Source organism: Dipodomys spectabilis, unplaced genomic scaffold (genome assembly GCF_019054845.1).
Source record: "Dipodomys spectabilis isolate Male_0828 unplaced genomic scaffold, ASM1905484v1 ptg000347l, whole genome shotgun sequence".
In the NCBI taxonomy this organism is placed as follows: Eukaryota; Metazoa; Chordata; class Mammalia; order Rodentia; family Heteromyidae; genus Dipodomys; species Dipodomys spectabilis.
Genome location: NW_024871024.1, coordinates 97,099 through 124,208, shown reverse-complemented (window position 1 = coordinate 124,208; position 27,110 = coordinate 97,099). Strand labels below are relative to the sequence as shown.

The following is a 27,110-nucleotide window of genomic DNA, read 5'->3' as shown; positions in this document are numbered from 1 at the left end:
GAAGCAGCTCAGGGACATATCCAGGCCCTGAGTTCAAGCCCCAAGACTGGCAAAAAAAAAAAAAAGATGCTGGTGTTGAAATTATATTCATACCTGTTGGTCAGGTATCTAATTACATGACAATCTAAAGCTCTGAGAATCCCAGTATATAATAAATGTTATGGTTTCTTCAAGAACTATGAGGCTCCAATCTGTTGAGTTGAAGTTGAAGATGTAAAGAATGAAGCCAGACTAACTCCTGTAGTATAACTGAAAATTCATCCTTGGCTAAATGATATTGCTTTAAGTGTCTCACAGCATATTAAATAATAGTTGCCTCTTCCATCTAAAAGTGAAGATAAATACTGTGCACGAAGAGGTACTTGTATTGATGTGATACTCACTGAGGTGAGCTGCCTGGGTAGAAGTCAACACTTTTCTAGATTTCATTTCTAAGAGTGTAGTAAAAGCTTCTGTTTTTAGAAGGTATGACTTATTTCTACCTCCCTACAAATAGTCACTTTAAGAACATGCTTGTGTAAAAAATGCTGTTTGAAGTTTTATGGTTTATAAAAGATGAATATTAATGATGACTTTGAAAGACCTGTATGTGTCATGAGTATACAGTTAACTGAAATTTAAAGCACAAAAGGTATTCATACTAGTAACTGAAGAAATAATACCTAAAAGCCAAACTGTATCTCAAAATTTACTACATTACAGGTGAAACTATAGTATTAAAAGTTATTCCTTATAAAATAATCTCTTTAAAATATAAAATGATAAACACCATCACAAAATAGTCGAATGACTTCTAAATCTTGAATGTTGCAAAGGCACATGGAACTCATGAGTTAAACATCATTAAGTTTGAAGTAACTTTGGTGGGATTCTCTGATTTCATATGAAACAGAAGCCAGCTACAAGAAATTTCTTAGGAGGAATCTTCTGCAGAACACCTATGAAATGAAATACTTCAATTAGTTGTGTATGTTCATATTCATCACTTAAAAGAACTCTGCAGCCAGGCACCAGTGGCTCACATCTGTAATCCTAGCTACTCCGGAGGCTGAGAGCTGAGGATTATGGTTCAAAGCCAGCCTGGGCAAGGAAGTACCTGAGAGTCTTATCTCCAACTAGCCACCAGAAAATTGGAATTGTTGCTGTGGCTTAAAGTTGTAGAGTACTAGTTTTGATGTGAGGAGCTCAGACAGTGCCCAGGCCCAGAGTTCAAGCCCCACAACTGATCCCCCGACCTCCCCCCCCCCACAAAAAAAGAACTCTGCAATGAGAGTTAGCAAATGAAGTTCTTTTACTGAAGTCCCTTTAGTGTCTGATTTCACATCTTCCAATGGATTGGTCTGCAAACTGGATAACAGATGGTAGTTTCCTGTTCAAACATAGGGATTTTCAGAGGGCTTTAGCTTATGAATGCAAGGGGCTTTATTGGATAAAAAATTTTGGAGTTTTTTCAATGTTTGATTTTACATGCTATATAGCTTATTCATCTTGATCCCAGTTGGCATCATGAATACAATGAAATCTAAAGGTGCACTAAGATGATCACTTCATAACTACTAAGGTAAAGATTGAATATGTACATTTAAATACAAATCAAGTCTAGGAAAATAACTTTAAAATTATATGTGAGAATGGGGTTTTCTTTTGGTGCCAATACTGAGGCTTGAACTCAGGACCTTGTAGTCTCACTTGGCTTTCTTTGCTCAAGGATGGGGCTGTACCACTTAAGCCAAAGCTCTACTTCTGAGATTTTGTTGGTTAATTGCAGGTAAGTGACTCATGGACTTGCTGCCCAGGATGGCTTCAAACTGCAATCCTAAGATCTCAGCCTCCTGAGCAGCTAGAATTACAGGTGTGAGCCACCACTGCCCAGCAAATGTAAGAACTTTTAAAAATAAAACCAAACGAAATAGTTCGAGACAGCATAGAAATTGAAATTATATATAAGGACCTAAAAATTTAAAAGACAATTGAGATAATGTCAGTTACATAACTCGGGCTAGTCTAGAACTTAAGATCCTCCTCCCTCCACCTCTGAGTGTTAGGATTATAAGCATGTACTAACATGTGTGGTTAACTTTTTATATGCGTACCTCAGCTTTACAAATAGTGGCATTTCTATACTTGTGAAGACATTAGCAAGAATGTAATTATTCCTAAATTAAGCTTACAAGAGTTAGAGTAAGGATGTGATCTATTTCCCTACTAGCAGAGAAAGAGAAAAGCCAGGCCATTCTATATTATGCAAACCTATGTGTTATGTCGGAACATCAGAATTCAAAAACTAATGATTAAGGCAGACTTAAAGCCATTTTCAAGCACACAACTCTTTTTTTTCCTTCTTTTTTTTTGTTTGGTTGGTTTTTTTGTCAGTCATGGGACCTGAACTCTGGGCCTGGGCACTGTCCCTTAGCTTTTCAGTTCAAAGCTAGCGCTCTACCACTTGAGCCATAGCACCACTTCCGGCTTTTTTCTGCTTATGTGGTGCTGAGGAATCGAACCCAGAGCCTCATGCATGCAAGGCAAGCACTCTACCACTGAGACACCTTCCCAGCCCAAGCACATAACTCTTAGGAAGTGAGTTTGTACAAATAACTGAAATGATTGCATTAAATTACAAAGGACGATAAATTCACAGCTGATATAATACCAATATACTTTTTCTTGCCATTTTCTAAGTTCTGTTTTGATTTCCTTTTTCAAGTTTTTAAAGTTTTATAATACCAATATACTTTTTCTTTAAAAAAAAATGACACTTCAGGGTCTAGGAAGGTGAAAACAGATGAAAGCTAACAAGCATGAGGTGCTGAGTTCAAAATAACACAAACAGGGCTGGGAAGGTGGCTCAGTGGTAGAGCGCTTGCCTTGCATGCCTGAGGCCCTGGGTTTGATTACTCAGCACCACATCCACATAAGCAGAAAAAGCCAGAAGTGGTGCTGTGGCTCAAGTGGTAGAGTGCTAGCCTTGAGCTGAAGAGCTGAGGGACAGCGCCCAGGCCCAGAGATCAGGCCCCACAACCAACAAAATAATTATGAAAATAAATAAATAAATGACACTTCAAACTTACTTTTGAAATTTTTCAATTAATTTCTTCACCATTTTATCTGTGATCCCAGGACAGGTGGCTTCAGCTACAGCAATACTTTTCTCAAGTTCTTCAATTGCCTGATTCCTGGTTGCATTATTCTCATCCTGCTGTTTAAGCTAAGAAAGATTGATTGCATAACATTTAATATATTATACAACTTAAAATGCATAGCCAATGTTAAAGAAGCTACACTTACTTCAGCAAACGCAGGTGTGATTATCATGGACAAACAGCTCAGAGTCTGCACAAAATCTTGCTCCTTTAAATAAATAACACAGATTACACCCATGAAATTAAAATAATCATTCATGTTTTTCTTAGTTATTCTGTAACAAATGAGAACTAATTTGAATTTCCCTCTTCAAAGACCCAAGATAAGGCAAGTCTCCATTCTTTCTTCCTGTCACTAACTTCCATCCATCATCCAGCAGGGCCTCTAACTTCATGAATAGATTATCTATGATTACTTGGGCCTATTTATCTCTGTACAAAATGTACTTTGACAATATCAATGACCATTTAAATGACTTCTACTGGGGCTGGGAATGTGCTTAGTAGTAGAGTGCTTGCCTAGCAGGCATGAAGCCCCAGGTTCAGTTCCTAACTACCACGTACACAGAAGAAGCCAGAAGTAGTATTGTGGCTCGAGTGGTAGATTGTTAGCCCTGAGCAAAAGAAGCTCAGGGACAGTGCCCAAGCCCTGAGTTCAAGCCCCAAGACTGGTAAAAAATGACTTCTCTTATCTTTTCTTAATTAGTTCAAAACTAATGATAAATGAAGCATGTTATCTACATACTGAGTAAGTCGGACAGGTAGAGGTATTAAATTCTAATAATTTCATGTATCACAATCCCACTATAGTTGGGCAGCCACCTGTATTCTTAGCTACTCAGAGAGCTAAGATCAACTCATTCTAGTTTGAAGGCAGCTTGGGCAGACAAATTGAAGAGAATCTTATCTCTAATTAGCCAGCAAAAAGCAGAAAGGGAGGTATGGCTCAAGTGATAGAGCACCAGCCTTGAATGAAAAAGTGAAGCAAGAGAGTAAGGCCCAGATTTCAAGCCCTAGTACTGGACCAAAACAACCAACACAACTACCACCACCACCACCAGATAATATCATTACATAGTTTGCAAGAGTCTATCAAGAGGAAGTTATCAGGTCCATACCGCCCCATTCTGCAGTTTCTTTGGATCAGGCTTCTTTCGCACAGTGGTGAAACTCCATTCAGGATGAACATTACTTTCCTTGCTGGTGGATTCCCTAAAGAGATTTCCAGCGATATCTTTATAGATTCCTAAATAATTCAGCAAGCTAAAAGCACCAAATCAATGCAGGCAGTATCTGAAGGGATGATTATCTCAATGGTTAAAATTTCACAGTATAATTTTTAAAAAGCTTTGATCTCAGTTTCAGGGGGAAACTGCATTTTTCCAAAGAGTAGCTGCACTGGTCAATTCTAATCCCATATGGAGATCCCTACATATAGAAATGCCTCACCACTACCAATTCCCAGGGCTGAGTCAGGCTTTATTGGATGGCTTTCATAGGTAGCTATAGCTAACTATGAGTAGAACATGTATAAATGAACCTAATATATTTTATCCAGAGAAATGTTGGGCAATTTTTTAATATATGCAGGAATCTGAGTGTATTAGCTAAACAAATTTGTTATTTATTATCTTTGTTCCAGTTCATTTACTAGAAGAATAAGATCTGGCATAGCCTACAAACTCTTCTGGTCAAAATTAAGATAGGGACTGAGAGGTTGAATTATTGCTATAAATGCTGCCATTAAAACAACACTAACTTTTTCAGGTGATAAATACATATAAGTGAATATTTTTTAGTGTACCAGTCTATTCACAGTTTGATACATGGCCAAGAGGTAGGAAAAGCCTGTAGGTCTGTTCTCCAGAGGGATTATGCAGTTGCCACAAAAGTATATGAAAATATAGCTCCTCATTATTCATTGCAAACTAATATAACACCTTTAATCAAATCTTATTCCAAAATTTTGTAATATACTCAAGTATCCACTAGGGGTTAGACCAAGACCATTTAAAACTGGAGCCATTCAGTTTTCAAATTCATTGTATTCCACAAACGGTGACTGAAAAGGACTTTTACAGATTCTGAAACAGTGTGCTTTGCATTTTATGCTAGATTAAGCAGGCTGGATCATTGTTTAAAAGTGTAGCACATTAAAATGGGCTTCCTATGTTTAAAAAAAGAGAGAGAAGTAATTTATACATACGAATCAGAACCCTCAGAATCAGAGTCATCATCACTGTGTCCTTCTGCCTTCCATCTCTTAAATCGATCTATCAGTTCAGTCAGATAAGAAGTCTTCTTGGAATTTTTTACAATAAATTTGTGTTTCAAAAGTTCTTTAGCTGTGGGACGCTAAGGCAAAGCAAAATGAAGGTTATATGACTATTTCAAGGCTGTGATTGCAAAGGATGGGTTTAAAAGACATTTGAATTATTAAACTGCAAAATAGAAAAATATACCTAAAGGAATGAGAATAAGTAAAATGCTATAAGAAAATAGCTACTTCTAGCTTCAAAGTGTCTCAAGGCAATCACATTTAAATTTACTACTTTGGTACCCCAATTTGTTAAAGTCCAATGGGCAGAAGATAGCCTACCTGCCAGCAAGTCAGCAGATCAAGCTTTCTCAAAAGCAGAGATAAACATGTAAAAATATCTCAATACTTAAACAATTTTAGTGCATTTAATATAAATTGAAAAATATCACAAAACCCAGTAAGACTGTAGTTTGCTATCATCTGCACCCATTTTATGATCCCCTGCTTTCAGTATTATTTTCCTATGTCTTACAAATCCTACTTTATCAAGCATGTAAGTATAAATAGCAGACATTGTGGGGTGATTTCCTCCAGTATTTGATTATTATCAGAGTGTTTATTTTCAACTTAAAAATACTTATATTAAGCTTAAACAATTCACAAATATTTGTAGTCTCTAGAAAGTCATAATGTACCATCATTTTAACTACAGTAAAATAAGGATAAAAGTTCCCAAATAAATAAATAAGCTTACTAAACTACCCAATGTATAAAACTTCATGTTGGAGCTTCTAAACAATAAATAAAATAGTTAAATATAAACATAGCTTGTATGAAAAATAAAAAGGGATTTGATTTTTTTTGGGGGGGTCCGGTTGTGAGGCCTGAACTCTGGGCCTGGGCGCTGTCCCTCAGCTCTTCAGCTCAAGGCTAGCGCTCTACCACTTGAGCCACAGCGCCACTTCCGGCTTTTTTCATTTTGCTTATGTGGTGCTGAGGAATCGAACCCAGGGCCTCAGGCATGCAAGGCAAGCGCTCTACCACTGACAAGGGATTTGAAAAAAGTCATCGTGAATATTTATACAGGTACTTTAAATAATATAAAATAGCTCTCTCTGTTCTATTTTAGCTCTCTCTCTCTGTGTTCTATTCTAGCTCTCTCTGTTCTTACCTCTCTCTCTGTTTCTAGCTCTCTGCTCTTTCTGCTCTCTCTCCCTTTTCTAGCTCCTTCCTCTCTCTTTCCTCTCTTTCCCAGCTCTCTCTCTTTCCCAGCCACGTGGAGTGCCAACCTTGCCTGGTCCAACAGGTCTACTGAATAAACCTACCCTACAAAAAAAAAGAAATAAAAAGAAATAAAAAAAAGAAAAAGAAAAAAATAATATAAAATAAATTTCTTCAATCTTTTCTCCTTGAAAGAAAAAAAGAAATGATTAATAGATCAAACAGGAATCTAAGGAGCAAAAAAAATTGACTTAAAAGACCCTTCTCCTGAGGGGAAAGAGAAAAGCAACTAAGGATTTGTTTAAGAAGTCAATAGGAGGATTGGGAATGTAGCTTAGTGGTAGAGTGCTTGCCTAATATGCATAAAGCCCTTGGTTCAATTCCTTAATACCACATAAACAGAAAAGGCCAGAAGTGGTGCTATGACTCAAGTGGTAGAGTGCAATCCTTGAGCAAAAGCTCAAGGACAGTGCTCAGGCCCTGAGTTCAAGTCCCAGGACTGGCAAAAAAAAAAAAAAAGACGTGTCAATAGGAATACAGAAGGGAAGAGCAGGTTTGTGGATGGATCTTGGCTGATTTTCACATGCCCTGTAGGAAAAGCCACTTTTATTATAAGCAGATCTAATAATAGAAAAGAAAAAAAGAAATAGTGGTCGCAATATATACTCACAAATGATGGATCTTTATTCAGGCAAGCATCAATGAACTCCTTAAAGGACTTACTAAAGTCTCCAACAAGAGTTGGAGGATTGTTTTTGGGGATAAGAAACAGAACTCTCATTGGATGCATATCAGAGTTCGGTGGCTCTCCTTTGGCGAGCTCAATGGCAGTAATTCCCAATGACCAAATGTCAGCCTAAAGTAAAAGAAAGAGAAGTACATTACTTTGAAACTCTATTCCAGCATACTGGCAAAAGAAGATCTGTAAAAATGTAGTGTTAACAATTTTTAAAACGGGCCGGGAAGGTGGCTCAGTAGTAGAGTGCTTGCCTCGCATGCATGAGGCCCTGGGTTCAATTCCTCACCACATAAGCAGAAAAGGCCAGAAGTGGCACTGTGGCTCAAGTGGTAGAGTGCTAGCCTTGAGCTGAAGAGCTGAGGGACAATGCTCAGGCCCAGAGTTCAGGCCCCATGACCAATAATAATAATAATAATAATATTAACACAATTTACTTATAAAAAATGGTTGACCTAGGTTCTGGTGGCTCACACCTGTAATCATAGCTACCTAGGATGCTAAGATCTGAAGATCATAGTTCACAGCCAGTCTGGGCAGAAAACTCCAAAAGACACTTATCTCCAAGTAACCAGAAAAAAACCTGGAAGTGGAGATCTGGCTCAAGTAGTAGAGTTTTAGCCTTGAGTTAAAAAGCCAAGCAAGTATGTAAGGCACTACGTTTCAACCTCATGATTGGTACACAAAAGATCGACTTTTGTACTTTGTGCCAGACACTATTCTAGGCAAGGAAGATTCAAGTAGTAAATAAGGCAGACAGATTAATAAATATTAGAATGTCCAATGGCTAAGTTCTATGAAGGAAACAATAAGTACAGCAAGGGGAGAATGAAGAATAGGATTAAGAGAGCTATACATTTACATAGGATGGTTGTGAAAGACATCTCTGTGTAGACAATGTACAAGCAGAGACTTAATTGGGTGGAAGGTTATTTCAGACAAAGAAAGACAAGAACAAATGTCCTGTTTGGGGACCAACAAGGCCATTATGGTTGAAGCAGAAAAGTACAGAAGAACTTGCTAAGAGATAAAGTTGGAGAGGAGACTATGGTCACACCAGGTAGATCTTTGTACATCCCAAGAAGGAGTTTGGATATTATCCAAGTGGGATAGAAAGCCACTGGAATGAATAAGGTTCAAATATTACGGAGCATGAAGGGAATTTATAATGAATCAGCAACATATGACCAAAATTCTTCCTTAAAGACACACTCAAAAAGCAAGGAAAAATAGAGCAGGTTATTAACTCGGATAGCAGATGATTGTACCGATAAGAATAAAATCCTTTTTCCACGTGATACATTACCTTTGAGTCATAAGCTGACTGTTGAATAACTTCAGGAGCCATCCAAAATGGAGTTCCCACAAAGGTGTTTCTTTTAATTTGTGTATCAGTCAGCTGGCCAGCCACTCCAAAGTCAGCAAGTTTCACATCTCCTTGTTCTGAGAGCAAGACATTGGCAGCTAGAGAGCAAAGTACAAAGAAAAAAGAACCTTCAGTTTCCTCCATTGCATCTGTTTTTCTCACGTTTGCATTTGACTGCTGTGTACCTTTTATGTCACGGTGAATTTTCTTTTCAGAATGCAGATAGTCCAGACCTTTCAAAATCTCTTTTAGCATGGTAGCAATCTGGAACTCATCAAATGGACCAGCTCGCAGCTTGAAGAGAAAAACACACTTATATTTCAGATACACTGAAAAAATTGCAGAAATAAAATTGCAAACTGATAGTTTTACAATGAGGGCATCACTTAGATAAATAAAATCGCTGTTTATTAAGCTACCATTTGAACAAATGAGGAAAATTGTTTAAGGTAGAAAACAAAGCAAAACAGTTTTATCAATGGGCTAAATGAATGAGGATCTCAGGGATTAAACTTAAAAGTTAATCAAAGATCATACAAACCATTTTATTTTCACCAAAGAGTGAGGAAATATGGTAAATGATGATCAATTTACATATCTTTGTTTTAGGTGGAAAATAAAAAAGCAGCTAGCTAAATTCTGGGATTTGCTATTAAAAGTCACTACCTATTAGTCTGTTGTTAGTGGCTCACACCTATAACCCTAGTTACTCAGAAAGCTGAGCTCTGAGAATCATGATTTAAAGCCAGCTCAGACAAAAAGAAGTCCATATGACTCTTACTTCTAATTAACCACCAAAAAGCCAGAAGTGGAGCTGTGGTTCAAGTTGTGCACTAGCACCCCTGAGTGAACTAGCTAATAGCATTCAGGCCCAGAGTTCAATTCCCAATACTAGCTACTGGCCCTGACTTGATTTTTAGATCAGCAACAATTTGATCAGACAGGTCAACTAAACAGTTCTTGCTATTTTATATGTATTAATAATACTGTGAGGAACAGAGCCTTTTTAAGAAATACCCTTTAAATTATCCAGGAACGCAATAATTAAATGATTCAGACTTTTATTGTAAAAATTCAAATCATGGTGGAATGATTATTTTTCAAATAAACCTAACACATTTCCCTTCCTTTCCCTAACCCTTCCTGTACCAAAGCCAACAGTTCCAAGTAGAATACAAGGAAAGCAATGATTAGGTTTCAGAAGAACTTGTAATGGAATATCTGAAAAATCTCTCTTTAAAATAAATGGTTATTTTCAAATTCTGGTACCTCATAAAGCATACACAGTGGACTGTACAATATTATTACAGGAAAGGGTGGGAAGGGAAAGTCAGAGGTAGAGTTCTGTTTGCTGGAAGGAGGGACGAGGTGCTGAAAATCAAACACTGTCCACTCTGCCTCACACTGGGAGGGATTCAAGGCTCTTTGGCACCTTGTGTATTTCATCTTTCATGAATGCCATATTTATACTGAATAAAGGGCACTTTCATGTTGAAATTTAACAGCTTAAAATAGAACCTATATTTTAGTCTCACCATTTCATACTAACTGTGGTCTGGGTATACAGTATACTCCAGGGATATCTGTACTTCAATCATCCCTTTCCTAGGTAAGGTTATCTATTTACTTGCAAATCTATCAACTTCCACCCTAAAAGTTTCTATTTAAACAGTAGTGATTAAAAATCATTCAAAGGTGAAAATGAGACACGTTAATGATGGCTGGTAATGAAATTCTGAGGAAGTACCAAATAACTGATGCACAAACATTGTATTAATACTGGTATTTAGTATCACCTGATGATTAAATGTTAGCAGGGATCAAGGAGATATATCCTCGGTTACTTAAAAAAAAATGGGTGAGATCCACATAAGAAGCTTTGTTCTCAAAAGTTTGTAAATTGGCCTGGAAAAGACAGTGTATATACTACCTGATATAGAAAATTTTAAAATATTTAAGTTAAAACAAACAAAAAGGGCTGGCATGGGTGGCTCACGCCTGTAGTCCTAGCACAAAAGCTCAAACACAGTGCCCAGATCCTATGTTCAAGCTCTAGAACATACACTAACACAGAGACACACAGACAGACACAGACACACAGACACAGACAGACAGACAGACAGACAGACACACACACACACACACACACACACAGAAGATTCTTGAACTTGTTATAGTTTTAGTTTAAAATTCCAAATAAAATCTCCCCAAAGTGCTGAAAGACAATGGGAGGGAAGATTACGTGACAAGGCAGGGAAAGTGGTATAGTAAGGTTATCTGATTCTGTATCACACAGAAAATTGCCTCAAACCTGGTAGCTCAAATGTTTTCTTCAGCCTGCTGGTAGAGAGGAAAAGAATAACAAATGTTTTCATTCTTTGAACTGATGCAATTGTCCTCATAAAACTTTATTTATAAAAATAAGCCATGGCCTACTTAGTTTGTAAACCCCTATTTATCATTTGTGTGCTCAATTAATTTGCTCAACTTTATAAATTTCCTTTTCATCTTATTTTGTTATCCTTTAGATTTCTTTTTGCCTATTTTATTGGCAGTACTAGGGTTTGAACTTAGGGTTTCATGCTCCTTACATACTTGTTAGATCACTTGGTAAGGACACTGCCATCATAATACCATCAAACTAGGGATTAAGATTTCCACAGTGAATGTGGGTGGAACATATTCAGTTCATAATCATCTTTAGTGACAGTTACCCCAAATATGTGGTTTTGTTTTGTTTTGCTTTACCAGTCTTGGGGCTTGAACTCAGGGCTTGAGTGCTATCCCTGAATTTCTTTCCTCAAGGCTAGCAATCTACTACTTGAGCCACAGCTTCATTTCCTTTTTAGACTATCAGCAATGTGAGACAGCTGATGTACATAAGGTGTAGTGGTCCTAACGAAAGTGATTATTTAGCTGGCTCCAAAGAAAAATGTTAAACTTTGTGTGTTGGGGGAATGAGTGTTGTAATTGTTTAAAAATACTCACAAGATCCAGTGCTGAGCCTCCACCCAGGTATTCCATTATTATCCATAATTTTGAACCCTGTAAAGACATGAAGCAATTTAATAATTACAAACTTGATCCAAAATAACATATTTGAAAGATCATCTCAAATCTAACACCATGATTACACAATATAGATTTAAAAGTGGCTACAAGTACCTAACTTGGAATCTATCATATATATTTCTTTTGCCAGTCCTCAGGCTTGAACTCAGGGCTTGAGTGCCCTGGGCACTGTCCTTGAGCTTCTTTTGCTCAAGGCTAGCACTCTACCACTTGAGCCACAGCGCCACTTTGGCTTTTTTCTGTGTATGTGGTACTGAGGAATCAAATCCAGGGCTTCATGCATGCAAGGCAAGCACTCTACCACTAAGCCACATTCCCAACCCCAATATTTATTTTCCATAAAACTTTTCAAACTGGAAAGCAAAGTTCTGACTGTATACTCCAACAAATCTACTTAGCCTTTGCTATAGCTAAAAATATTCAAATACTGTTTACCATTAAACAGTATTTTTTATAAAACCAATATCATAACTTTAAATTATTATCTTAGAAATATTGAAAGGAAAAAGATAGTTACATTGGAGAATATGGAGGTAAGTGGACATATGTGGACATATTGCTTTCCAAACAATTTTTGAGGAAGACAGTAGATATTTAGCCTCATTTTAATTTGTAGCTTTCTGGGTTTTTTTTCTGTTATTACTGTTGTTCTTAGGAGTTTTTGGTGGGGGGATGGGGAAGAAGGGGAATCCTGGGATTTGAACTCCAGGCTTCATATGTGTGTGTGTGTGTGTGTGTGTGTGTGTGTGTGTGTGTGTGTGTGTATTATATTTGTATATGTATATATATAGACAATCACTTGAGTTCTTCTAGTCCTATTAGTTTTAATGTACTTTGCAACTTTTATCAGCAATAATTAATAGAAACTTCTGTGCATACATACAATCCAGAAAGAATATTGGCTTTTTCTCTCTGATATAAATGGATAAGAAAAAGAGTGTGTAGTTTAAAAACCATATGATCATTCCAAGTAAAATTAACTTCATTATAAGCTGAACAAGAGGCAATGGAACTCATAGGGGGTGACACATACACACACATTTTAAAACAAGTGTGGGCACACATAGCTGTACAAGATAAATATTGGAGGACTGGAATGTAGCTCAGTAGTAGATTGGTTACCTAGCATATATGAGGTCCTGGGTTTGATCCCCAGAACTGGCCATAAAACAAACACACACACACCAACCAATCAACCAACCAAATGCAACAAAATTCCCCTTTGGAACAAACCACTAACCTCCTTTTTTTTTTTTTTTACAATCATAGCTGAAATACTAGAGACACCTCTCCCTCTCTCCATACCATTTCATGAATGGCATTCCCTGAAATTTTATGAGACCACAGAGCTGACTAGAAGTGGAAAGGTTGGTTTTTACTACACTGGTAAAAGTCAAGTTGTGAATGAATTGTGTTCCAAGACTCGTTTGTAAGTGAAGATATTTGGATTTTTTAAAAACAATTATTTTCTTATAAAAGAATGTCTAGGCCAGGCGCAGGTGGCTCACGTCTGTAATCCTAGCTACTCAGGAAGTTGAGATCTGAGGATCGCAGTTCAAAGCCAGCCCGGGCAGGAAAGATTGTGAGATTCTTATCTCCAATAAACCACTCAGAAAACCAGAAGTGGTACTGTGGCTCAAGTGGTAGAGTGCTAGCCTTGAGCTGAAGAGCTGAGGGACAGGCCCAGGCCCAGAGTTCAGGCCCCACGACCAACCAAAAAAAGAAAAAAGAAAAGAATGCCTAGGTTCCTGATATATCTCAGGAAAATTTTAACATACGTATCCATAATACAGTTTTAGAGAAAAATCACTATAATTTTATACCTTAACAATTTTTCTAGGGTGAAAAATTGTATTCACTGTTGTTTCAACTTGTGACACCAGTAATACATTTCTGACATCTCCATCCCCAGGTGTGGAATGAAGAGTCTCAAACTACTGCTTGAGCCATCAAACTCTAAACTCCCTGGGGAAGTACCCAGGAGTTCAATTAAAAATCTCTAAGCATCTCATGGGGCTGGGCGTTTATCAAGGCAGTGAATGGCCTCCAGTGACATAATGAAGTACTCAGTACATGGTAGAAAGTTGAAGACACAGAGCTGAGTTGACATTGTGGGGGCTGGAGATATCACTTAAGAGTTGGGGGATGGGAAAGGGCAGCTCAGTCAAATGACAACAGGATTCTCCTTTCTAGATGCTGATACTGTGTAGGGTACATACTAAGAATAGAGGAAGAGGATTCCAGCACTCTGTTCAGTCTGTCTAGTAATCTTTCTTGTTTTGAGTCAAGGTCTTTATGTGTGGCCCCAGCTGACCTCAAACTTGCTACACTACCAGGTTTCTCTCTAAATTACAATCCTGCCTCAGTCTCCTGAGTGCTATGATTACAGGCATGTGACATCCATTTGTCCTACACTAGCAGACCAGCTCAAACAGAGGAACAAAGAGTTTAGAGTCACATGTCTAGAGTAGGAATGAAGAAGTATTCCCATGATAGTGGGGAGGGAAGAATTCTAGGAGCAGATCGTGTAACTTGTGTTACAATTCTGCACAAATGAAAGTGTTGGCTTTCCAAGTTACAAAGATAATGTGTGCCTTTCTGTGCGTACCTATTCAAAATACATACTTTCCAACTCTCCCAACAGTCACCAAAATTTTATATATATAAAAAAAGCTTGAGATGTAAACCATGAAAGCAGTACATATTGCTTAGTTCCAAGTAAGCAACTTCTAAATCTGAAAATATGTTTCTCTCTACCAGTAAACAAGTTATTCAGCATAACTAGGACTCATGTGAGATAAGATGGGCCTGATGGCTTTTCTGGCTGCCTCTTCTTGATCTCTACTTCTAGAGACAAGCATCAGGGAGAATGGGAACAGTTGCAGGACAGCAATAAGCCTAAAGCAAAGCCTAGGGAGCATCATAAGAATAGCAAGCCCAAGCAAGCTTAACCAAAGTCTTCCTACTGGTTGCTGGTCAACATCAGGATTCAAAGGCTCAAAGAAAAAAACACTCATCACAAACAAAAGAAATCCAAACAAGGAAGACACTATAATCCTAGGGTAAGATAGTTTTTAGCTTTGATTTCTGACTAAAGAGTTTGGGCCTAGTAGAAGGTAGTTAAGCATCATTTGTTTTTGAAATAATTTAAAACCCTATGATGGCCTCTGCATACTGGTTTACAATTCCAAAAGAGCCAAGGGAATATAAGCTAAACCATAAAGTTAGCACATTAAGCGCAGGAGCTCCCTGAAGAAAAAAAACCCACTTCTCAACTTACTAGAGAATCTCCACATGTGAACAATGGTAATAGGGAGTGAGTTTAAAGTACTATATTTCATAGGTGCCCAGGCAGGGAATGGGAAATTATTTCCAAATTCAAAACACCTAAATATTACCTGCACAAGTATACTATTTACTGGGAATAAGTTTGTCTTAGCAAATTACTGGTTTTTAAAGTGTCAGCTCTATTGAGACCTTGGAACCCAAATATTTTCTTCCCTAAAACAGACCTTTAGACAAAGTGGGGGGAGAAATACTAATGTGAACTTAGAATTTATATGTTCATACAAAAAAAACCACTTAATTACTTGTTCTACCTATTTGAGAGAAGGTTATATTATATTCATGTTGAATTAGGTAGGCAATCTATTAACCCATGTCAATGCTGTATAACTCTGCTTATATGAGATGTTCAAATTGATTAAAGTCATACACGGTAATTGTCAAGAAGAGAGGACTAGAGAGTTATTGTTTGATATTACAGTTTTAGTTGGTGAAAATGCTCGAGAAATGGTTAGTGGTGATGGTTGTACAATAAGGTAAATGTATTTAATGACAAGAACTACACACTTAAGAATGGCTAAAATATTAAATTATGTTATATCTGTCCTATCACCACTGAAAGCATAGCACATAACACTTGTAGAACCTAGAAGGGTACCAGTTGCTCAAGCCTGTAATTCTAGCTACTCAGGCTGAGATCTGAGTTCAAAGTCAGTCTAGGAAGGCAGGTCTGTGAGATTCTTATTTCCAATTAACCACCAAAAAGTTAGAAGTGGATCTCTGTCTCAAAGGGTAGAGCAGTAACCTCAGTAAATTTTTTTTTAAAACCCTTAGGGAGGGCTGGGAAGATGGCTCAGTGGTAAAGCGCTTGCCTTGCATGCCTGAAGCCCTGGGTTCAATTCCTCAGCACCATATAAGTGAAAAGAAAAAAGCTGGAAGTGGCACTGTGGCTCAAGTGGTAGAGCGCTAGCCTTGAGCTGAAGAGCTGAGGGACAGCGCCCAGGCCCAGAGTTCAGGCCCCACGACTGGACCCAAAAAAAAAAAAAACCCTTAGGGACAGTGTCCAGTCCCTGAGTTTGAGCTCCAGGACCGACCAACACATATAAACACACAGACACAGACAGACAGACAGACAGACAGACAGACAGACACACACACACACACACACACACACACACACACACACACACACACACACACAGCTAAAGAAGGAAAAGATTTATAGAACTTCCAAAAGGGAAGAAATTTGTTTGTAGCTAAATCCTTTATCTCCTCTCCATTGTTTTGCTCTAGTGTGGAATGTTCTGTCTATACTTATCCCACCAAACTCAAGACTTAATTCAAATGCTGCTCCCTGATTTTAGTGTTCATGCACTTGGGAATACTATAGCCAAAGGTAAGTGAAGCAAATTAGAAACACATAGTTGAGACTGAAGAGAGAGGCTGGAACCAGAGATGTCAATTTAGAAGCTGTCAGAATATAGTACATGGAACAAACCAGGGCAAATACGCAAAATATAAGGAACTTACTGCAAAATACTAGTGTGCTAAAATATGGGGCTTTGTAAGGGATGTATTGCATTAAGTTTAAAGCTGTTCTTTGGGAAAAGACCATTTCAGCAAGGCAAAAAAAAATTCATTTTCGATTTCCTTCAAGTTTTATAAGAAAACACTAGACAAATATTTGAAAGACTATGCCAGGATACTGAACATATACTGGATGTAAACACATATAACATTTCAATGAAAACTAATGAGAGAGCCACAAAATGTACGGGCTCTATTTTGAAATGTTTTACTTCTTCATTCAACTTTTTAAAAATAAATATTGGTGGTAGTGGTGGTGAGGGGTTGTGGGGAGGCAGTGAAATTTCCTTAATAAACAGAAAACTAAAGGCAGTTTCAACAGCAAATAAAGGCATGATTCAAATTCTACTCAATGCGTGAGTGAACTTCATTTTAAGATTTACATTGAACTAGCAAAATATTTAAAGATTATAAAAGATTCTTCCAATATTATGAGATCAGAAAGGAAGGGTTTGCTTATTTTAGCCCTCTTCATAAAGACTAACTTTGTCTGTCAAGAAATCTGCAGTGAACTCAAATGAAAGGAAAACACTGTGGTCACACTGATGTGTTTGTCTGGTTTTCACTCTTGTTTTTAAAAATGAAGTTATACAGTGAGCTCAGTCAAAATGAATACCTTGTACACGTTTGCATGTCTCAAGGAAATCACTACAACTGCATACAGTTTTAGAAAGCATATAATTTTCTCTCAAACGCAATAACCTTTTCCTCCTGCTGACAGTGAGGTCTTAGTTATGTAAGATGTCCCATGTAAGGATAACCTGAGAAAAATCCATGTCCTACATTGGTCAACTAATATGACTCTGACATCTAAAAGACAAGAATGGGTGACAATATGTATGGTAAGTCAGTTGACAAAGCCAGACCCAGTTTATATGAACAGGACATGCCCTAGAATTATGCTTTTTTCATTAAACAGAGTCCTGTTATATCTGATATGAATTTTTTAGTTTAGAAGATAAATAAATGTTAGCCCACACAGATTATGACTTAATGTAAGTGGAAAGTAAGAGTTGTCCATTTGAGAAAACAATTCAAATAAATAAGATTAAAAAATTACAAACTCACATGATTTTTCTCATTTTCTGTGTATATACATGTATCAACATATATATTAGTGTATACATACATAATATTGATTTTAAATTGATTCAGAATTCAAATAATATCAACCAGATGCACAATACTATAATTTTATAATAAATCATATTTTGCAAAGAAATGTTTTACTCAGACTTCAATTAGTGAAAGATAAAAGATCAAATTTATCTTAAGAATGGAGATTAAAAATATTTCAGTTTCTCCTTTTAAGAAATACCTTGGACAATGTATTATGTAGCTAATTGGTCTAAATATATTGCATAATCAAACTTTGAAATAAAGTAAAAAAATCTGGTTTCTATTTAAGATTAAGTACTGCATGACCAAACTACTGTGCTAGGCTTTGAAGGCATTTTTTTAAGTTGAAAAATTAAGAAAAACTACAGTGTTGCAATATATTTTCCATGAGAATACTGGTTAGGAATAAATAAAGGCTATAAGCAACCACTGAGAAAAGCTATATTAGTGTTGATTCTCAGTGTATACCCATTTTAAATAGTCACTCAAAAATAGTTCATCTGTTATAGGTGCATAAAAACTGGAAGGGTTCAAGTTTGTTCTAGATTAAGTCAAGAATTATTTGGATTCAATTCATAAAAAGTAAGCCTGAATGAGCAGACACACATAATCCTCATCAACCATAACAAACATAAAAGCAATTTCCTGGGATTGCCTACTACCAAGCCTGCTGGAAGAACAGAGAGGGTGCTATACAAATATTGAGATTGAGAGATGATATATATTGTATAATATATATTATAATCACAATAATTATATAATAATATACATAGGAATACAACCTTCCTGTATAGCTAACATAATCTAATTAAAAAATAAATAAACCTAGCCAGGTGTGAGTGGCTCATACTTGTAACCCTAGCTACTCAGGAGGCTGAGATCTGAGGATCATAGTTTGAAACCAATCTGGGACAGGAAACTCCATGAGACTATCTCCAAACAACCATCAAAAAGCCAGAAGTGAGCTGTGGCTCACGTGCTAGAGCACTAGCTTTGAGCAAAAAAGCTCAGAAACAGAGCTCAGGCCCTGAGTTCAAGCCCCAGGATGGACAAAAAACTAAACAAAAAACAAACTCTGCTAAATTACAGTTTTAGAAACAGTTAAGAAAAAATACACTATAAAGCACTAAAATTAGTAAAATATAGTAATATAGTATAAAGTAATAAAATAATTATATAATCCATTGTAATATACTATGTTACCATAGTATACAATATATAGTATATAGTAGTATAGCATCTAGAAAAAATAGTGAAACTAAATAGAAATTATCAGTATCATCACCTCTTCTTGGGAACCTTTCTGTCATATAACTCTTGCAAAAGAAATAACAAAATAAAAACAAAAAACAAAAACAAAAAGAAGAAGAAGAATACGAGTGACTACATGCTTCCTCACTCCTTTTTTTTCTTTTCTTTTTCTATTTTTGTCAGTCATGGGGCTTGAACTCAGGGTCTAGGCACTGTCCCTGAGCTCTTTTGCTCAAAACTAGTGCTGTACCACTTGGAGCCACAGTGCCACTTCTGGTTTTCTAGTGATTAATTGGACAAGAGTCTCATGGACTTTCCTGTCCCAGGCTGAGTTGAACCACAATCCTCAGATTTGAGCATCCTGAATAGCTAGGATTACTTGCGTGAGCCACTCACAGCTGGTTGGATTTTTTAAAGAAAAAAATATACATCTTCCATACGTGTGTATCCTCTATACACTTCAATCATAAAATTTATCCTTGTTTTATGCAATACTGGGCTGTGAGGTCCTGGCCTAGAACTTCTTGGTTCATTTTTATATCTTTAGTATCAAGCACGCTGCATGACAAATGGTGGCTGACTGTTTAAATATATCTTTTTACTGTGTATTCATCCCTATTCATTGAATTCATGCCATAATAAAATAAACCACCCTTTGATTTTTTTGTGGGTTTTTGTTTTTTTTGTTTTTTGCCAGTCCTAGGGCTTGAACTCAGGGCCTGGGCACTGTCCCTGAGATTCTTTTGCTCAAGGCTAGTACTCTACCACTTGAGCCATAGTGCCACTTTGGCTTTTTCTGCGTATGTGGTACTGAGGAATCAAACCCAGGGCTTTCTGCACGCTAGGCAAGCACTCTACCACTAAGCCACATTCCCAGCCTAAACCCTTTGTAAACAGGTGGTGAAATTGATGATGCTCTTCTATATCAGTATTATTATAAATATGTACAGGTCAAGAAAACAATTATAGCCAAGCATAGTCATGTCTCCCTATGATCCCAGTACTCAAGAGACTGAGCCAGGAGAATCGTGAATTCTAGCTTGGGCCATATCTGGAAAAGGGGGTGAGCAAAGCAGAGTAAATCAGCGAGAAGCAAGATGGAAGTGTGGGAGATAGTATCTTCAGCATTTACTACAACAAAAAAACAAGCAAAAACACTCATACACAAACCAAAATAACTCAAGGGAGGGGTCCAGGGCCCATTTCATGAGAAATGGACCCTAGAATGAATGTGAAATAGCACAGTGGAGCCAGAGAGTGCAGAATATCCTTACAGAAAGGAAAGGCTCTCAGGCTAGATCAGTAAACCTGAATTTGAGCCACCAGGAGACCTTAGGGGAAGAGAGAGGGAGGGAGAGGGAGAGAGGAAGAGAAGGATTGAGAGAGAAGAGAGAGAGAGAGAAAGGGGAGGGAGAGGGAGAGCGAGCGGGGGGGGGGGGGGGGGGGGGGCCGCATCTGTAATCGCCATCAGAGAGCAGTGGCTTGTTCCAGCACCAAGCAGAAATATTTATCATCTGTTGCTACTCAAAATCGACAGCCTCCCTCCAGAATCCTAGGTTGTGGAAGACAGGGAAAGGCGAGTTTCCGACCGCTGCTGCAGGAATGCCGGAACTCTGTGTGTCCAGCTCAGAATCCAGCTCTGCAGCTGTTCCATGTCCATCCATACGTCACACAGCTTGCACCCTGGCCAGGCAACATCTGCACACCAACTCTGTGAGCAATGAGAGCCACCTTGAACTCCAGACTCTGATAAAGTTCTGTTACCACACGGTAATTTACCATACCTCAGCCAACTGTTTTACCATTTTAGTATACTTCAGCTCTCCTGCCGGCACGGGAAGCACCAAAATGTCACTGCACAAGCGCAGACATGTTCAGCAGTTCAGGATGGTGTAGCGCGCCTAAGCCTGTATGATGGATTTGTCTGTATCGGCTGCTGCTTTTACCACACCTCACACACCTACTTGAGTATCGACATCATCATCTGTCTCACAGTGAGCCGCAACCGAGGCTTCAAGCTGTTTATTCTCTACACTTAATACGTACAAGTTCTGACACTGAACCCTGAAAGCCAAAAAACTCTTGGCACGTTCTCTCCAAACACTCGTCTATTACACACGCCTCCATTGGTTTCAACTTGAGGTGTCATGGTTCTGGAACCAGTACAAATCCAGTTTTGAAACTGGTTATGGAAGCACATGCCTTTATAATCCTAGTACTTGAGAGGCAGAGTCAAGGATGATCACAAATTCAAGGCTAGTCTGCTCTACACAGCAAGTTCAAGGCCAACCTATGATACACAATAAGAACCTGTCTGAAAACACGGAAAGCTAGAGATGTACCTTAGGGATAGAATGCCTGCCTAGCATGCACAAGGCCCTGTTTCCAATCCGAGCAACACAAAATGAGTAAATTTAGGCATATAAGCCCAACTTCAAGAGAAAACATTTAATTCCACTTAATTCCATTTTAACAAATACTAAGTTCACTATAGCTGTGGATTCTACATCTATAGACACAATGATAGGTCAAAAAATACTTCACAAGAATTCCATGTGTGTTAAACTGTACAATTTTCTTGCCATTATTCCCTATACTACAAAGTATAACCACTATATCATAGCATTTAAACTTTATTACTTACAGTAAGAAACCTACAGATGCAAATATTATGTCATTTTATATAATATACGTGTTCATTCAGTGGTTTTACAGATTTGAAGAAGGGGGGATGGAACCATTCTCCTGAGGATGGTGTGGATCAGTTGTACTTATCATGTGCTAAATATCTGCCATATTATATGCTAAGTAATATGAATATTAAGACTGGTTAAGTCTCCTACCATCAAGGACTTCACACCCTGATGGAGAAAGAAACGTGTGAATAATCACCATTATTCAATGGAGTAAGTTAGATCCTTATGTATGCCATCTATTTTAAGGTTGAGACAGACTGAACTGTTGAGAATAGTCTGGAAATCCAGAGGGACATTTTTCCCTGACAGAGACAATGTCTTAAGACCACCTGCACTTTTGGTCTCCTATCAACTCAAAAGTTTAGATGTTAAAAACAGTACATTGGAGCATTGAGATCGACTCAGGATAAAGGTGTCCAATTGAACAATGGTTTATTTGGTACTAGAAATGCAGCTAGAATCTACCTAGAGGTCAAAGACCACCAAATCCTCTTTTAAGACATCACCTCTCAAAAAGCTAGAAAAAAAACACAATGAAAATGCCTTATGATTTTGATAATACAGTACATATTTTACCTTTAAATATGATCCATAGTATTTTGTTACATAGGAACTGTCACACTGGCTCAGAACTGTTATTTCTTGCTGAATGTCTTCTATTTCATCCTCGGCTTCCTCAAGGTCTATGATTTTAATGGCAACCACTTGCTGAGTACGATTATCAATGCCTTTGAAAACTTCTCCAAATGAACCTTTCCCAATGCGTTCTAATTTTGTGAACAGTTCTTCAGGATCAGCTATATTATTCTGAGAGAAGAAAGAAGAGAGAAAGAACATGGTTTGAATCAAAAACATTTTTAAGGCAAGAAAATCAATCACTTAGGACAACATTTCCACAGATTTTCAGTTCATTCTTATTTTCAGTTGTATATACTTATGAAGAATCATGTGATCATTTGATTTATGTATATTCAATGTACCATGATCACATTAATTCACATTCTCATCTGCTTAAACATGTATTCTTTGTTGTTGTTTTTCTAAGCATACAAATTCCTTTGACTCCCTACATTTGCTTTGTGAGAACAATTATGATCCTGAAAAGTCAGCTAGTCTGTATTCTATTGGACCACCCACACTAAGGAGGCTTAGCTGTTCCTGCTGCCCAAACAATCCCATGGAGCAAATGTTGTTGGTGAGGCCTGCCAAAGGCTTGGGCACTTCTTTAAAAATAAAACAGCTGATTATACACAGTTTGTACATTAATGCAAATGTGGCATTAATGAAAGAACACATTGCTTGGGCTAAGGTGAAATATTGAAAAATTCAAATATGCTTCCACTAGTACCTTTAAACTCTTCTTCTCTGTCTCTAAGATATGTCAGGTACCTTACATATGCTTTAAATAACCATTCTAACAACCTGGAATCTGATGGAGAGAGAAATGTGTGAATAATCACCATTATTCAATGGAGTAAGTTAGATCTTTATATATGCCATCCATTTTAAGGTTGAGACAGACTGAACTGTTGAGAATAGTCTGGAAATCCAGAGGGATATTTTTCCTTGACAGAGACAATGACTTAAGACCAGCTGCTCTTCTGGTCTTCCATCAACCCAAAAGATTAGATGTTAAAAACAGTACATCTGGGGCTGGGAAGGTGGCTCAGTGATAGAGCGCTTGCCTTGCATGCATGAGGCCCTGGGTTCGATTCCTCAGCACCACAGAAGAAAAAAACCGGAAGTGGCACTGTGGCTCAAGTGGTAGAGTGCTAGCCTTGAGCTGAAGAGCTGAGGAACAGCACCCATGCCCAAAGTTCAGGCCCTACAACCGGACAAAAACAAAAAACAAAAAACAAAAAACAGTACATCTGAGCATTGGGATAGACTCAGGATACAGGTTTTCAATTGATGGCTTATTTGGTACTATAAATGCAGCTAGAATCTGCCCACAAAATACTCAAAGATTCAAACATTTTTTTCTAAAATTGGGATCTTTTCTGTGTGTAATGTTCTCATCAATAGCTGAAGTAAGATTGTATGCCTTTATTAAGAACTTTCACTTGCCTGGGCATGGAGCCACATACCAGCATTAAGGAGGCTGAGGCAGGAATATTACAAGTTCAAGAACTACACAGTAAGACTGTGGGACCAGGAGAGAGAGGAGGGAGAGGGAGACAGAGGAGAAGAGAGACACAGAGAGAGACAGAGCATACTTTAAATAAAAGCAGAGGAAACAAAAGCAAAATGAAACATAGAAAATACTTGCAACCATTCAGCAGACCAAAGGATTAATATCCAGTATATATAAGGAACTTGAAAACTCAACAACATAAACCAAGTAATTCAATTAGAAATAGGCAGTGGGTATGAATATAGACACTCCTAAAAAGAAGAAATACAAATGACTGACAGGTTTATGAAAAAATTCTCAGTATTATTATATCATTGGCCTTTAGGAAAACACAAGTCAAAAACTATAATCAGATACTCTTAGGGGCAATGCCTATGTGCCTGTAATCATATAAAATAATATTTATTAAAATGAACTCCAGGAAATGGGGGAAACCACCATAAGCAGGTATCTAACCCCAGTTAGATAATGGCCATTATTATTTTTTTAAATGTTGCCTAGGGTGTAGAGAAAAGCGAATTCTCCTACAGTGTTTGTGGAAATGTAAATTAGTTCAGCCACTATGGAAATCAGTATAGAAGTGCCTCAAGAACCTAAAAATAGAACTAATGTATGATCCAGGTAACCCACTCCTGTGTATATACCTGAAGGGAATTAGGTAACCATATAAAAGACACACCTTCACACCATGTACGTTGCTAGTCACAGGAGGAAAGATGTTGAATCAGCCCAGGTATCCATCAAAAATGTGACATATTCTAGCTTATCGGGAGACTGGGATCAAGCACGATGTACAAGTGCATAAGTAAAAGAAGGAAATACAGGGTCTGGGAAGGTGGCTCAGTGGTAGAGCGCTTGCCTTGCATGCCTGAGGCCCTGGGTTTGATTCCCCAGCACCACATAAGCAAAAAGAAAAAAAGCCGGAAGTGGTGCTGTGGCTCAAGTGGTAGAGCGCTAGCCTTAAGCTGAAGAGCTGAGGGACAGCGCCCAGGCCCAGAGTTCAGGCCCCACGACGGACCAGACCAAAAAAAAGAAGGAAATACAGTATAGCTAGGCCCCAGTGGCTCACACCTGTAGTCCTAGCTACTCAGGGGGTCTGAGATCTGAGGATTGTGGTTTGAAGCCAGACTGGGCAGGAAAGTCTGTGAGACTCTTCTCTCCAATTAACCACCAAAAAGCCAAAAGTGAGGTGTGACTTAAGTGGGAAAGTGCTAACTTTGAACAAAAAAGCTCAGGGACAGTGCTTAGGCCCTGAGTTCAAGCACCTAGACCAGCACCAAAAAAATGAATTGGAGAATATTTGAGACGAACAGGAACTAAGCAAAAATTCTACTCAAATTCAATTTTCTCTAGGAGATAAGACTATAGCACAGAGAGGGAGGGCATATAGCTCAGCAGCAAAGCTCTTGTTTAGAATGCTTAAAGCCTTGAGTGTGATCCCCAGCACCACAAATAAATAAATACAATAAATTGTTCAAGTTAGTTAACTAGTTAACTAGTAGCAAAGCTCCAACTTGAACCCAAATTTCTTGATTTTTCTTGTCTATAATTCCTTTTGTATAGCTTAGATCTACTTGTAACTTAAGCACCTCCCTTTTGCTTTGAAACAAAAGCTATTTCCATTATAAGCAAATAACACAATTATAAAATGTGTATTTTGTTTATCCTAATGTTTACAGAAGTTAAAAAATTGAACTTCCTAGAATTTGAAAACTGTATATATGCTTCTTACAGAACACACATTGCCTCATTATTGTGGTAGAATATTTAACATTGATTCATCATTTTTTAATATTAAAATATACTATTAACTGTAGTCACCATGTTGTAAAACAAATCTTTTGAACCTCTTCCTCTTATGCAACTGAAATTTTGCATCCCTTAACCAATCATTTGTTTCAGCATGGAGAAACTGGCAGGAAGTGAAGTTAAAGGATATAACGATACATACTGCATGATCTCATTCATATGTGATATTTTGAAAAGTTCATCTTATAGATGCCAGAGTTGGGGGCAATTGGATGTCAGAGAAAAGTTGGTCCAAATAATATATCATCATTTTGAACCATCATGCAATTGACTGATACCTATACATATGCACAACAGCCACACATCTCATATTAGAATCTTAAATAAAAGTGATCTGTAAATAATCTTGACTTTCTGTCAAGGACACTATACTTGGACCATTTTTTTCCATGCCAGTTAACAAAGCTGGAATGGGGTAGTCCTCTACAGTGTGGGAGGCAGAGTAGCAATGGTATTCCATATCATGATTCCCATAGGATCCCACGTCAGCATGCCAGCAGCTCCAATTCCAGCTACATCAGTGATTTATTGTTGACTTCAGTAACCCTTTAATAGTATGGTTTCCACTTCCGTTCATAAAATAGAATTAATGGATATGACCCAAAATAAAAAAACTAATATTTGCTGTCAATTGTTAAGTCTGTGTTAGGTTTTCTGTAGGTCGAGAATTGTTGAAATGACCGTGTGAATGTTCAGATTATTATATTAATGAAGAAGATAAAACAAATGCCCATAAATTCTTCTAAATTCTTGAAGAATGGGCTGTTAGTAGAGTATTTCTCTACTTAGCACAACCTCAGTCTCATATTACAAGTATCTGATAAGATTTTTATAGAATCCTTACGAGACCTCTGTGATTTATAGTTCTGAAGGAAAATACTTAGCTTTACTATATTTCATGGATGACAGAATAAGAACTCAGATAAAAATTAAGTATGTCTGTATGTGTTTCAAATTAAACAAAGAATCTTGGCTTGGGGTCAGATTCCTTTAGGTGGGCACTCACTCAAATTTGTATTTCCAGGTTTATAAGAACTCACTATATTAAACTAAATGTATAAAGAAAAGTTTTTTGTTTATTTTTATAATATGATTGTATTTTTATGTCTCTCTCAGAGGTAATTATAACTTGCTTGTGGGACATAAAATTACACTCAAATTGTGAGATTTCATGCGTGTATATATCATGAGATAAATGAAATGTAGTTCAAAATGCCATTACAACAAATCTGTCTTCCTTATGGTCTTCAGAAAGCATTTTATCAGCTCACAGTTGAGTCCCTTTCATTACCCACACACTTAAAAGGCAGTTTTGAGATGGATGAGGTCAGCACTGCAACTCTGTATTTCTGTGGCAAAGCAAAAACTCAAAGATCCCACACAATACTGTTCAGCACTCTTAAGGCAACCATTTAAACTTTAAGTAATATTGGA

At 37.5% G+C, this 27,110-nt stretch overlaps 1 protein-coding gene across 2 annotated transcripts in view; it reads right to left on the bottom strand.

The window, feature by feature from the left end:
- Window positions 1-27,110, bottom strand: part of Stk26 (serine/threonine kinase 26) — a 51,861-nt gene continuing 24,751 nt past the window's right edge. Inside the window, exons 3-13 of one of the 2 annotated variants that reach the window (XM_042665802.1) lie at window positions 22,310-22,540; window positions 11,712-11,768; window positions 8,909-9,017; window positions 8,664-8,821; window positions 7,292-7,477; window positions 5,411-5,495; window positions 5,347-5,380; window positions 4,259-4,352; window positions 3,286-3,348; window positions 3,069-3,205; window positions 1-938 (exon numbers count right to left, since the gene is read on the bottom strand). In XM_042665802.1, the coding sequence (XP_042521736.1) occupies window positions 914-938; window positions 3,069-3,205; window positions 3,286-3,348; window positions 4,259-4,352; window positions 5,347-5,380; window positions 5,411-5,495; window positions 7,292-7,477; window positions 8,664-8,821; window positions 8,909-9,017; window positions 11,712-11,768; window positions 22,310-22,540 (1,179 nt within the window). In that variant the 3' untranslated portion in view covers window positions 1-913. Of the gene's footprint in view, window positions 939-3,068; window positions 3,206-3,285; window positions 3,349-4,258; window positions 4,353-5,346; window positions 5,496-7,291; window positions 7,478-8,663; window positions 8,822-8,908; window positions 9,018-11,711; window positions 11,769-22,309; window positions 22,541-27,110 lie in introns of both variants that reach the window. The other variant, XM_042665801.1, reaches the window with a different exon arrangement.